The following is a 12254-nucleotide window of genomic DNA, read 5'->3' as shown; positions in this document are numbered from 1 at the left end:
GGGTTGTCCCGTCTGTACACCTTGGCGATGTGGTAGCGCTTGATGTTGGTGATTTTGTTCATTGCCAAATAGCGAGCAAAGGGCACCTGGGGGACTGAAGAGTTAAGGATGGGAATAGGGAGCTCCTCTGAGGTGCAAAAAGCTAAACCTCAAGCTCCCCATCTTCATTTCACCTCCAGAGCTGGAACCAAACCACAGCCTTGCTGATGATGAATACCACTGTCATGAGAATGCTGTGCTCCTGTAGTACAACTGCATTTCCTCCATAACCACAGCAAGTCAACACCGTGCCAACATAGACCTTTACTAGGTCATTTTGCTTTCTTAATGTGTGACATAGAGAAAATACAGCATATAGTGCACAAGAGCTTTTTAGGTGTGTTATGGAGATGGAAAAGGCCCAGGATGGATGCTTGCTTTCTATATGCAGCAAACACCTTTGCTTTCTCAGAACTACCACAGCACTGGAAAGGTGGCATGGCCTGGACAGCAGGGCACAGAGCTGGACACTGTAACAAGGAAGCAGTAAGATCAGCAACACGGAGCATACTGAATGAGCACAGACAAAGGAAGAAAGGGCAGCTTTCCTGCAGATATCAGACAAGCTGGGAGCTGATTTGAAAGAAGGTCACAGATTTAAAAAAAAAAATCAGACTGGAAGGGATGTCCACTGGCTAGTGGGAAGGAGCCTTCAGTCATCTTGATGGGAAAAAGTTGGGATCTGCAGACAGTTCAGGACATAGATGATCTACCTAATGCCTATAAACTAGGCAGAGGTGGCTATAATCTCAGTTCGTATCTGTTCCTGCCACCAAAGCTGCATATTCTGCATGCAGTAAAGGCAGGATACAGTCAGGTCGTAGCGCAGAGCCAGCAGTTCTCCTCCCTGATCCTGCAGCTCATAGATGAGCCTTGAGTTGTCTCCATACTTCTCCATCAGCGTTTCCTAGAGAGAAGTGAGGTGACAGTCAGAGGAGGCAAGGAACAGCGAGATGCAAAGCACGCGCTCCCCAGCACAGAGGACAAGCAGGGGAGCCCGACCTCTGAGTAGTGACCCGACCCAAAGCTCGGCTGTGAGCCGTCACTGAGGCAGGATGTTCGTTTTTCAGGCTGAAGCCACCGCGAGGCCCTGTGAGAGCAGCGTGGCCTCCCCACCTTCCTGGAGACCCTCAGCCCCTCGCATAAAGGACAGGGAACAGGAACAGGGTGAGGACTCCCGAAAGAATCGCATGGGATGGAAGGGCGCCCAGTGTCACGACTGGAGTGGGGAGCACCGGGGGACACCCCCCACCTCCCAGTGCCCTCCGAGCCAGGGCTCCGCGTCCTCACCCGCAGCTCCAGCGCGGGGGTGTCGATGGCGGCCGCCCCGTGCCGCTTGAAGCACGCCACCACGGTGCCGAAGAGCCGCTCGCGGAGCGCCATCTGCGCGGGGTGGTGGTCACGGGTGCCCTGGGCGGGACGAAGAGCGGCCGCTGAGCGCCGGGACAGCCCCCGCCGTACCACGCCGCATCACGCTGCCCTTACCTTGGGCGTCTTCAGAGCCGGGCCACACTCAACACCGGCTGAGCCCGCCGCTGCCCGCACCTGCCGGCAGAGGATCCCGAGCAGCAGCGGGCCGGGGCGCGGGCAGGGCCGGGAAAGCCGCACCGGGCACCGGGCGGCCGCAACGAGCGGGCACGTCCACAGCATGACCGAACCGGGACCATAGAGTTCCCACGGCAGGACGAGACCAGAGCACTGCTGTGGGCGGGGCGCTCCGGCCGGGCAGCCAATGGCGGGCGGCAGAGACCGGAAGCGGTGGGGAGTCGCGCCGCTCTAGGTCGAAGTGCTGTGCACTCGTTGGTGTTTGGGTGGATTGCTTCGCTTTACGACGCGGGCGCGCATAGCGCGACAGTTCCCGTTCCCTTGTCGCCTGCAGCTCAACATGGCGTCGGGCAGCGGGGTAGGTGCCGCCGGCGGGGCCGTGCTCCCTCCTCCCCAGAGACCGTGGGCATGTCACGGGCAGGACCGCGGCGGGAGGGGCCGCTCCGGAGGCGCGGGGCGCTCAGGGTGGGGGTGGGGCAGCCGGGCCGGGCTCGGGGCCTGTGGGCGGGCCGCGGGGCAGGGCCTTTCCGAGGGGACGCGGCGGGGCCTGCGCGGGACTTCTCGTCTCCGCTGCTCCGTGGGCGGCTAGGGGACGGTCAGGGACCCCGAGAGTTTGAAGGGGGATGAGACCAACCCCTGTCTTCCCTTCTTAGGGCCTGGCCTGCCTCGCAAGCACCCCTTCTCCTTCAGCTGAAGGGATCGGACCTGTCCCGCGGCATCCTGGTGCTCGGCGGGGGGTGTGTGCAGGCATCCCCCTCCCTGCTGTCCGCCCTCGTCCTGCCCTGCTGCTTTTCAGCCCGTTTGTGCAGTTGATAAGGGCCTGTCCTGCTGTGTGCTGAAGTGTCTGCCAGCTGCCCCTTTGCCTTGCATGGGGAAGCCACCTTATCTGTGGCAGTGATAACTCCTGTGAGGTGTGATTACTTCGTGGGGTTGTTTGGTTTGTGTGGCAGGGCAGTGAGGTCTTGCTGCCTTTGTGGAGCTGCAGGATTTGGTGTTGGGAATGCTGAGATAGGGTGAGTGAGGCAAATACTGTTGGTGTGAACTGACTGGAGAGCCAGGCTGGTTCAGACAGCTCCTCTAATACCTAGAACAGCTCAGCACTGTAGGGCTGTGTTCTTCTGCTTCCTTGGCAAATCTTCCCTTTGCTTGAAGCCACTTGCTGAAAACAAGCAATGCCGGGAGAGCACGTGGAGCAGGATGCCTGCCAGGGAACGAGGAGGTGAAGTTTTGTTTTCAACTGCTTGGGGTTGTGATCCTGTTACTTAGAGCCAGGGCAGAGACTCCTGTGCCTATGCTTGGGCTTTGACACTGATGCTGCGTCAGTCATTTGGTGCCTACATCCACAGTGAACAGGAGGCTCCAGGGCAGTTTTGGTTATTAGCTGTTAGAAAAAGAGGTTGGAGAGGTTAGCGCTTGCTGCAACCCTTCCTCTGTCAGAACAATTAAGAAAAAAAAAAAAGTTCTTTGGATAATGTCTATCCAAGATCTTGTCAGAGATGCCCAGCACGCAGCCGGGTTTGCTTTCTTTCATTGCACCGGCACTAGGGAGATGGTAAAAGATCCATGAACAGCAATTTCCCTTTTATTACAACAGAAGAGTGAAGCAGCAAGTAAGTTGTCTCCTCCTGGGGCTCTGAGTGGTCATGATTTGTGATAATGTGCTGCTATGCGGGAGAATCTAGGTTCTGGAAAATACCCCAAAACATTAATTTGCACTCTGTGATATTTTCTTGTCTTTTGCTCAGGGTGGTTAATAAAACCTGTTATGACATGCTTAAAGTGCTTTAGAAGCTCTGGGAATAAATGAGAATTTTTCTCTACTTCCCTAAGGTATTTTCGTTCTTATCAGTAGTTGTTCACTCCATTTGAAGGATTGCCAGAGGAGAAATCATTAAATGGCTGCTGCTGCTGCTATAGCTTCAAATGGGATTTATTTTCTTTAGATTGTGATTGGGTTCTTGATTTGGATGAGCAGAGAGGCAGTGGGTGGGGGTGGGTCCTCTTTTCCTGGAGGTGTTTTAAAATACATCCCTCCTTTTTTTTTTTTTTTCTATATATGAAACCGAGAGCCTTTCACTGCCACCCTGAGTGAAATGCAGCTTTCTAGCTGTATGGGAGTTATCTTCTTAACAGGGTAGAGAAGTGTGTGAGTTGTAAGCCCTGACCATTGCCAAGTGCAGGGGCTTGTGGCCCTTGCTGCATGCTGGGCAGCCGCTGGGAAGGTGCTGTGCCAAGTCAGTGTGTGAATAGAAAAAGAGTTCTTGGCAAATCACTTCTGCCCTCAGCATTGGTGTCTGTTCTTTTGGGGGTGGGGGGACTTTTACCCTAGTCGTGTTATTAATCTGGTGCCAGCTTTACCTGAATTCTGCCTCTCTTCACACTGTTTATCCTGTCACTGCCAGTTTAAAGTGCTTTCAGGGACTGATGAAGGGTCACGCTGCTTCCAAAATGTTTCTTCCATTCACTGGTTGACTAAAATGGGGAGTTAAAGGAGGGGGGCAGCTCACTGTGTGTATCACAGTAACCTTTCCTAATATCTCCATGTCCTGCTTTGACATTTGGAGTTTTCAGAGCTTTTTTTGTTCTGCTCCCATGCATGCCTCAGTTGAAAAACTCTTCATGGTTCCTGTGATTCAGTAGCAAACTCAGTATTTTGGTTCCCATGACATGTAAATGTACTGCTGATATCTTTGAGAGCAGGGAGACACATCCTTCTTCTGTACTCCTGCATCTTCCTGTCTTCCTTGTCTGGTATTTGTAACTGAGATTTAATCTTTGGAAGAAGCGTATATAATCTGCTAATGACTATCTTGTGTTCATCGGGTGGTGCTTGTGCAGTTTTGGGTCTAGCAGTTTCAACGCTGTTTGTGCCTGTTTTTCAAAAGGAAGGAATGAGTGATCATCTTGGGAACTATTAAGATAAGCTCATTACTTTGTTCAGTTCTAAGCAATCCTTCTAGAAGAAGTAGATATAGGCATGCTCAGTGTTATCCTGTTAGTTCCTGGATATGAAAACAGAGGACATGGGAAAGTAGTGTGGTGCCCCTAACTCACTACTGTGGCCTGTTAGGTCAAACATTTCCATGTCTTTCTTCAGTCTCCCCTTAGAGCTAGTCAGACTGTACGATAAATGTTAATACGCTTTGTTTCCTTCTCAGACGAAGAACTTGGACTTCCGCCGAAAGTGGGACAAAGATGAATATGAGAAACTTGCAGAGAAGCGGCTCACGGAGGAGAGAGAAAAGAAAGATGGTGGGTAGTGTACTGACTCCAGGCAAGCTTTGCTCTTTTGGCAGTGACTCACCCAAACCCTCCTGGGAGCGATAGAGCAGCTAGAAATGAAACCCCAAAGGGAAATAGAAGCAATTCAAGGCTGGCTTGCTCTGATCCTTTTTTCCTGTGCTAGCCACTGATTTTTTTTTTTTTTCCCCGACAAAAATAATTACTGAGAATCTTTGTCTCTGTTGGCCTATTCTTTGTGGAGGGAGAGGAATAATCAGCCCCTGGAAACAGGAAGATCTTGAGAGTATGACCCCAGTCAGAGCTGGAGGTACCTCACAGATCTGCCTGTTTCTTCTAACAGTCTTAATTTTAGCTTACATAGTGAGGAGGAGGTGATATCCTTTACTAACTTCAAAAACAAAACAAAAACCAAGCAAACAACAAAACAAACAAAAACTTGAGTGCTATTTCTGCACAAATCATGGGTTTCTGATATGCTCCCCTTGACAAAGAGGAGTGTGAAATCCAGCAGGGCAAGCTTGACCTTTTCTGATGAACATCTGAGACTTTTGCTTATGTTTTAGGCAAACCAGCTCAGCCTGTCAAAAGGGAACTTCTGCGGCACCGAGACTACAAAGTGGACTTGGAATCGAAGCTGGGGAAAACCATTGTCATTACCAAAACTACCCCTCAGTCAGAGATGGGAGGGTATGTCCTGCCCTTTTTGTTGGAATCTGGATTGTGTTGATAACGTGTGGGGCTGTGATAAAGCAGTGAGCCCTTACAGAGTGCTGGTGGGGATTTTTCCCCTGTATTTAAGGCTGGTGAGATAGCACTACACTGCATTACACCTAAACTGTGTCTTCGGGATAATGTGTGAAAGAGACACAGCAAACTGAGCCACTTCAGGTGTTATGGCTTGAGATCAGCGTTGCTTTGCCCTCTTGGAATAGCTGAGGTAGATCTCTGCTGCCCACTTGGGTTTTGTTAGCCAGGAGGCTTCCTTGCAGTGAGGCTTGATCTGTTGTTGTGATGTCCAAGTGTTGGGAGTGGGAGAAAGAAATATCCAGATACCATTCTTAGGAATGGCATCTGGTCTCTCTGTGTGTGGAACATAGGATTGTGGAATCATTTGAGTTGGAAAGGACCTTTAAAGGTCATCTTGTCCCTGTTTTTTTGCAGGGGAATAGGACATGTTTGGCCAAAGGCTGAAAGGGTTCTTGGCTTTCCCTACGCCATCCAGATGCTGAAGTGCATGCATTAAGCTTGTGCCATTTTAAGAGTATGCCTGTTGGTGCCTCACTATCATAGCCTAGTAGCCAGTAGTGCCAGGGAGAGCACCAGACAGCCCTGACCAATACCCAGGGATACAAATGCCAGCTGTGCCAAAGCTGTTAAGATGGGTGGAAAGCAGGGAGTTGCTTCTGCAAGGTGATAGGTGTGGGAAGACTTGCCTTGCAGCTGAGTGAGAGCCTGCAGCAGGCTGCAGTCAGAATCCAAGGGGAATCCTGGGCTGTGTGGCCAGTCCTGCTGTGGAGGAGGGCAGCTGAACATTGGGATGTTGCAGAGACCATTCCACCTTGTTCTTTGCAACTGGAAGGGGAAGAAGCCATGTCCATCATTGTTATGATTCAGCTCTTTTTGGTTTATATCATCTCTTGGAGCGGCATCAGCATCAGGGCTGGTAAATCCTGCACTGACTTTGGCTGCTCTGTCAGTCTGGAGTATGGCCTTACACATCTTTTCCCTGAAGTAGCTTCCTTCTCGGCCTGGATAGAGTTGTGTCCTAATCAGAAGCCTGATCTTTCAGTGACTGAGACCAGATGATGCAGTTGCTGGGATTGTGCTTGTTTTGGTTGCTCCAGTGAGGACTTTGAGTGCTGTGGCTTTGGATTGGTTTGAGTTTAGCCTAGAGCAGCAGTCTGAGTTAGAACTAGTAGGTTCAAATGACATGGAGATTTTGCATTTTAGGTAATTTCAAATTGTTGTTCTGTGAGGTTTATCTCATGCTTTGGAGTTAATGTTTTTTTTTTCTCTCTCTCTCCTGCTAGGTATTACTGTAATGTATGTGACTGCGTGGTGAAAGACTCCATTAACTTCTTGGATCACATCAACGGCAAAAAACGTAAGGACAATTATTCTGTGTTGTTGGAGTGCTGGTGCAACTCTGTAGGCTGTTCCCTTCATGGGAACGTGTTCCCCTTCAGACCAGTGTCTGAGTGCCTAACATTTACACATAGATCAAAGTGTGCTTTGGTGATTGGAATATGGGCAGAGTTTACTCTTGAGAGCTGTGGAGATGTTGTCTTTACCTCATGGCATCTTCTCCAGGCTGATGGACCATTTATATGGAATAAGCCCAGAAGAAATAGTGAGTCTTTTGTTCTGTTTAGGTAGAATTATTTTTTCCACTCAGAGTGTCTGCACTGCACGAAGCTCAGGCTCAGCAAATCCTGATGTCTCCTGCAGACATCTCTCTGGAGAGAGATTTTTTTTAATAGCATTTAAACTTAAATAAATTCTTAGATAAGTGAAAAGTATGGACCTTTTACTGACCTAAGAATTTCTTTGACTAGCCTATTTTTGGATCGTAAGCTTCTTTTTTTGTAGAATTTGAGTGTGAAGCTCAGAGCTAGCTGGTCTCTGAGCTCCAGGGTACAAATCAGAATTGACAAGGGTGGAGGATGTGGTTTGCTGAAGTATGGCAGAAGCAGGAGTGGGACAGGATGACTCCCAAGTTTCTTTGTGATGCTATTGCTGTTCTGCGCAGCTGTTCAGATGTGATCACACAAAGATAGGATTTCCAGAGTGCAAAGTGTAAACCACACAGATTCATGTTTCTTCTGTATTGTTGTGATCATGCAGTTTACTTAGCCAAAGATAACTGGCAACTCTTTTTTCTTGCCTTTGATGGACATATTTCTTTGCTGTGTTTTACTGGAGTAAGACAGTAGTGGAATGCAGTCAAAACAGGACTGTGCCTTCATTGAATTGACCCACATTTCATGAGTCAGCATTACTTCTATTTGGCACATTCAGGGAGTGGTGAATGTGGAGCAAGTAAAGGAGCAAAAGGACACAATGACACGCTCTTGGCATGGTATTCTACTCCTAAAGGTGATTTTGGTTCTCTGTGTCGGTCAACAAATGGCTGTTTTTCAAAGAGATGGTGTTGTATGTGATGCAGACCTGTCCACCCTCTTGTACAAAGCAATACTCAGCATCCCTTCCTTTAGTGGGAGACTGCTCCTGGTGTTGAAACCTTTGAGAAATGGGAGGCTTTAAAGAAGAACTGAGGGCGAGTTTTCTGTAATTTGAGGATGGAAACCCATTGCATTAAGACCATGTACTTTTATGTGAATGAGAGAATGACAAAGAAGCTCTTTGTCTGACGTTGAGAGATCAGCAGCAAGTCTGTTTGAGAGAATCTGGAATCCTAGTGTGTCTTTCTGCAAGGTCCTGAGATGAAAGCTTGAGCTCTGACTGCAAAGTGGCATAGCTCTTTGGTACAATGTGAGTAAACTTAGGAGCTTTTGATCCAGCACTGAAACCCGACTGAAATCTGTTTGTTCTACCAGCACTCTTGCTAGTTCCTGATGCGTAGTTTGAACTTTCCAATGCTGCTGCAATCCTGGGACAGACCCGTGCATGGCTGCTAACATCAGCAGGCTGTTTGGATCCACCAGGCAGTGTGGGCTGGACGCATAGCTGGGAGTGACCCTTTCCCACGGGGCTCATTCATGAGTGAAAATGTGGGAGTCTGCTCTAAAAAGCCACTGAGTTAGAGGCCTGTCTTGATATTTCATTGGTTTGCTTTAGCTGGAAATGTTCTGTGTAGTCAGGGTCTCTTACTGAAAGCTGATTCTTTTGCTTCTCCCACAGCCAAGGGAAGTCAGCTTGCTAGTTTTATTCTGACCCATTTTTCAATGCTCCAGTCTTTATTTCCCTGGTCCAAGATAATGATTTCCTGAAGTATCAGAACACCAGCATGGTCAGGAGCTTCCTAATATGGAACCTAAAAAGAAAAGGTTGCATCTTCCTCTTTGTACAAGCAATACAAGGATCACTCTAGTCACTGACTTGTCTAAGTTATGGTATACCCCTAAATCCCACCTAATCTTCTCTGACATAAGAAATCCCAATGCATGCAGTGTGGAACCACATGAAGGCAGAAAGTGTATACCTTTCAGGGGAGGTGGGGAAGAGGGTACTGCTGTGTCAGACTCCCCAGGCTGGATCTGAGTTACCTGGTGTGTCCTTAGGGAAAGCTGGTGTTGAGAGGAATCCCTGGTGTCTGGGCACTTTGTACAGTGTGATGCTGATCTTTGTTGCTCAAGAACATGAGGAGAAAGCTGCTCCCTATCCTTTGAGTGGTGGCGGGGTGCTGTGCCGACATACCTGACCTGGGAGCAGGGAAGGGTGCTGTGTACAGACCTTTAAAGGCTAAGGATGTTGCTGAACATGGCTAGCTCTGTTCTTCCAGACCAGAGAAACCTGGGCATGTCCATGCGGGTGGAGCGCTCCACGCTGGACCAGGTGAAGAAACGCTTTGAGGTGAACAAGAAGAAGATGGAGGAGAAGCAGAAGGACTATGACTTCGAGGAGAGGATGAAGGAGCTCCGCGAGGAGGTGAGTGTGGGCAACAGCTGACAAAGCGGAACCCCTGAGGAAAGCAGCCCTGGTTTCTTATCCTGTTTAACAGAGATCTTCTACTTGGTAGTGTAGGCTTCTTATCTGCTGCTCTGAGTGGGTTTCTTGGCTCGCTGTTTGTTTTCTTAAAAATGGTTTCCATTATTGTCCCTGGAAAGCCTTTTTCCTTCTTTATGCATGAGGATAACTTCTGATACTTAAAGTTTCTACTAAGGGTACTGCAGCCCTGACAGTACACCTGCTTTTTATCCCATTACTTGTATTTGAATTTACATGCTCTGATAAACAGACCTGTATACTTGTTCCTAGTCTTCATGAGGTGTGCTATGGTTCTGGGGATTGCTGAGATTCCTCCTCTATGTGGCACATTGCTTTTGTGTGGCTTCCCCAAGTGAAGAAGGGCTTTGTGAGTGGCGTGCTGTGCTGTGGGATGTGTGTGGAGGCAGTGGAAGGCATCAGATTCCTCTCAAACCTGGGCTTAGGTGCCAGTTCCCTGAAATGAAGATCAGGTTTATATCTGAGAAACAACTGACAGAGTTCTGACAGTTAAGGAGCTTCTGTGCATAATTCTCCTTCATCAGCATTCATACAAAAACTGAACGCGCTGCATGTTTGAATGTCCCTGTCAAAGCCCCCAGCTTTGCTTCTCAGGGTGCAAGTCCTAGAGCTTGGCAGCCCCGTGCTCTGCTCTGACACAGGCCTTGGTGCTGCTGAGCCTGCTCTGTCTGGGGGAGGCAGGAGACAATGCCCTAGCAGTGCTGAGTGTGCTGTGGGTAGAAAAGCTATTGCCAATCAATGCATGACAACAAAGAAATCATCAGCAGCAGCTTTTGGTGCAGTTTTCTCCAGGGCCTGGCTGTCTGCAGTAGCTGCAGAGCAGAGGATGGTGATGGGAATGGCAGGATCAGTTGCTAAGTTGGGAGCTGAAGCCATACTTGCGTGTCGCCCAGTACCAGCCTGGCGCTGTTCCAGGGCTTGTGATCCATACAGAGCAAAGCACTTTGATTAGCGCAGTGCAAACTCTTTGATGCCAAAACCCCCAAAGCCACTTAGAGCTCAACTTCTGTTCCAATGAGCAGCTGTCACTCTACCGCACTGAAAGCTGGCAGGCAGTGACATTCGGCGTCACAGCCGTTGGAACAGGGCATTGTGTGATGGAAATGCCTCCTGCTTTACGAGCAGCCCCTTCCCACCTTCTCAGTGTTGATTCCAGGTGAAACCTCTGCCTTTTGCTTGCAAGAGAGAGCTGATGATTTCATGGCGCATCGCTTTGGCTGCATCTTCTGCGTGCCACTTCCCCCCTGGGGTGAAAGTGGGTGGTCTGTAGGCAGTATAAACCTCCTGGGAGGCTGCAGGCCAAGATTTCTGCTGGCTGTTTTATTTCTTCAGATACAATTTGGGTTCTGTTGGTAGGACTTGGGTTTTGGGTTAACTCTGCAGTGCCCAGTGTCTTAAAAGCTTACTTAGCTCAAGAAGTCCAGATTATTTTGCTGTTCTCTTCCTTGCTGCAGGAGGAAAAGGCCAAAGCCTACAAGAAGGAGAAGCAGAGAGAAAAGAAAAGGAGGGCAGAGGAAGATTTGACTTTTGAAGAGGATGATGAAATGGCAGCTGTGATGGGTTTCTCTGGTTTTGGCTCAACCAAAAAGAATCACTGAGAAGCTCTGGACTCTACTCTTTGTTGAAGCAGATTGTTTTTACCCAGGGGACTCTGGAAAATTCTTTTAAGACTTGACTGAGGACTTGTGTGTATATCTCCCAGTAGAAGTTGGCCAGAGGAGTTGAAAAGCGATTCCATGCTCTACCTGTGCTGCAGAACAAGCTCCACCTGTCATTAGCTTCCCACCTCCTTCTGTGTCCTAGATCTGGCTGTTCATCAGTGCTCTTCAGCCTTGTGTGTGCAGGGAAATGTTCTGCTGGGTACAGTTTTGTGTCAATAAAGTGCAGCAGTTCTGTACAGATGGCATTGTTCAGAATTATTTTAGTTGTCAGCTGGGCATCGTTGTTCTGAGGTCGTGAGATGCAGAGAGGCATCCAGTTTCTTTTTGGAACACGTAACTGAAGGAATTGTGTCACGGTGAGTGGTGCTGTTTTGTACAGCCTGAACCTTTTGGCTTGTGCTAAGCAGAGCTGGGGGATGCATGGAGTCCAGGTTACTGAAACTTTCCAATGTGTTTTATCTGTAAGGGATTCTTCCCTGATTTTCTTTGTGTTTTGTGCCATAACTTTGATATCTTTAATCCAAGGGAGAAGCTCCTCCCTAGGGCTGATCTAGGATAGAGCAAATGAAAGAACAGTGTGTGCGATTTGCCCAAAATAAATGGATAGTTTCAATTGGCCCTTTGGTGGGAGTTTGATTCCTTCTTTGTTTTGAGAGCTGCTGCCTCCCTCTGAGAAGAGTTGCCGATGTCTCCTGCGGTGCACATTGCTGGTGGTGGCCTTCAGGGGTGCTCCACAGAGGCGAAGGCAGAGCTTGCCTGTCCTCTCCTTCAGGGAGTACTTGCTCAGCTGCCAGCTCCCCCCTCTGCAGGCAGTTGCTGTCATTTGTTTGCATTTTAACGTGGTTCTTCAGATGCATGTAAGAAATTGGGGGGGGCGGAGGCGGGAAGGGTGGACAGCACTGAGGACCTGCGTTTCCATTAGGCAGTCCAAGAGCAGGCTGGGCTGCGTTCCAGAATTTACCAGCCTTCATATATCAAGGGCCACTTTTACCCTGTCTGCTGGCTTTCAGTGTCATTTCACCTCTGCCCTCCCCTAAGTCCACTTCATTTCTGCTTTTATTTACTTCAGTCAAACCTTGT

The 12254-nt window shown here is 49.0% G+C and overlaps 2 protein-coding genes across 2 annotated transcripts in view; one reads left to right on the top strand and one right to left on the bottom strand.

Annotated features, from left to right (window-relative positions):
• The window catches only part of LOC110405493 (histidine--tRNA ligase, cytoplasmic-like), a 5278-nt gene extending 3556 nt beyond the window's left edge, over window positions 1-1722 (bottom strand). Inside the window, exons 1-4 of the mRNA XM_021410840.1 lie at window positions 1525-1722; window positions 1330-1449; window positions 851-946; window positions 19-86 (exon numbers count right to left, since the gene is read on the bottom strand). Coding sequence (XP_021266515.1) covers window positions 19-86; window positions 851-946; window positions 1330-1449; window positions 1525-1689 — 449 coding nt within the window. The 5' untranslated portion in view covers window positions 1690-1722. The remainder of the gene's footprint in view (window positions 1-18; window positions 87-850; window positions 947-1329; window positions 1450-1524) is intronic.
• ZMAT2 (zinc finger matrin-type 2) lies at window positions 1787-11791 on the top strand. Its single transcript, XM_021410310.1, has 6 exons — window positions 1787-1942; window positions 4743-4836; window positions 5391-5514; window positions 6858-6931; window positions 9290-9435; window positions 10968-11791. The coding sequence occupies exons 1-6, from the start codon at window positions 1925-1927 to the stop codon at window positions 11109-11111; spliced, it is 600 nt and encodes a 199-aa protein (XP_021265985.1). The 5' UTR covers window positions 1787-1924; the 3' UTR covers window positions 11112-11791.

The sequence above is a fragment of the Numida meleagris genome, chromosome 12, assembly GCF_002078875.1.
Source record: "Numida meleagris isolate 19003 breed g44 Domestic line chromosome 12, NumMel1.0, whole genome shotgun sequence".
Classification (NCBI taxonomy): Eukaryota; Metazoa; Chordata; class Aves; order Galliformes; family Numididae; genus Numida; species Numida meleagris.
This window is presented reverse-complemented; position numbering and strand designations above follow the sequence as displayed.

Excerpts from the sequence above, each read along its gene's own strand:
- ZMAT2 (XM_021410310.1), top strand. Across the intron at positions 6,932-9,289 it reads TCACATCAACGGCAAAAAAC|ACCAGAGAAACCTGGGCATG; the intron begins GTAAGGACAATT and ends CTGTTCTTCCAG. Across the intron at positions 9,436-10,967 it reads TGAAGGAGCTCCGCGAGGAG|GAGGAAAAGGCCAAAGCCTA; the intron begins GTGAGTGTGGGC and ends TCCTTGCTGCAG.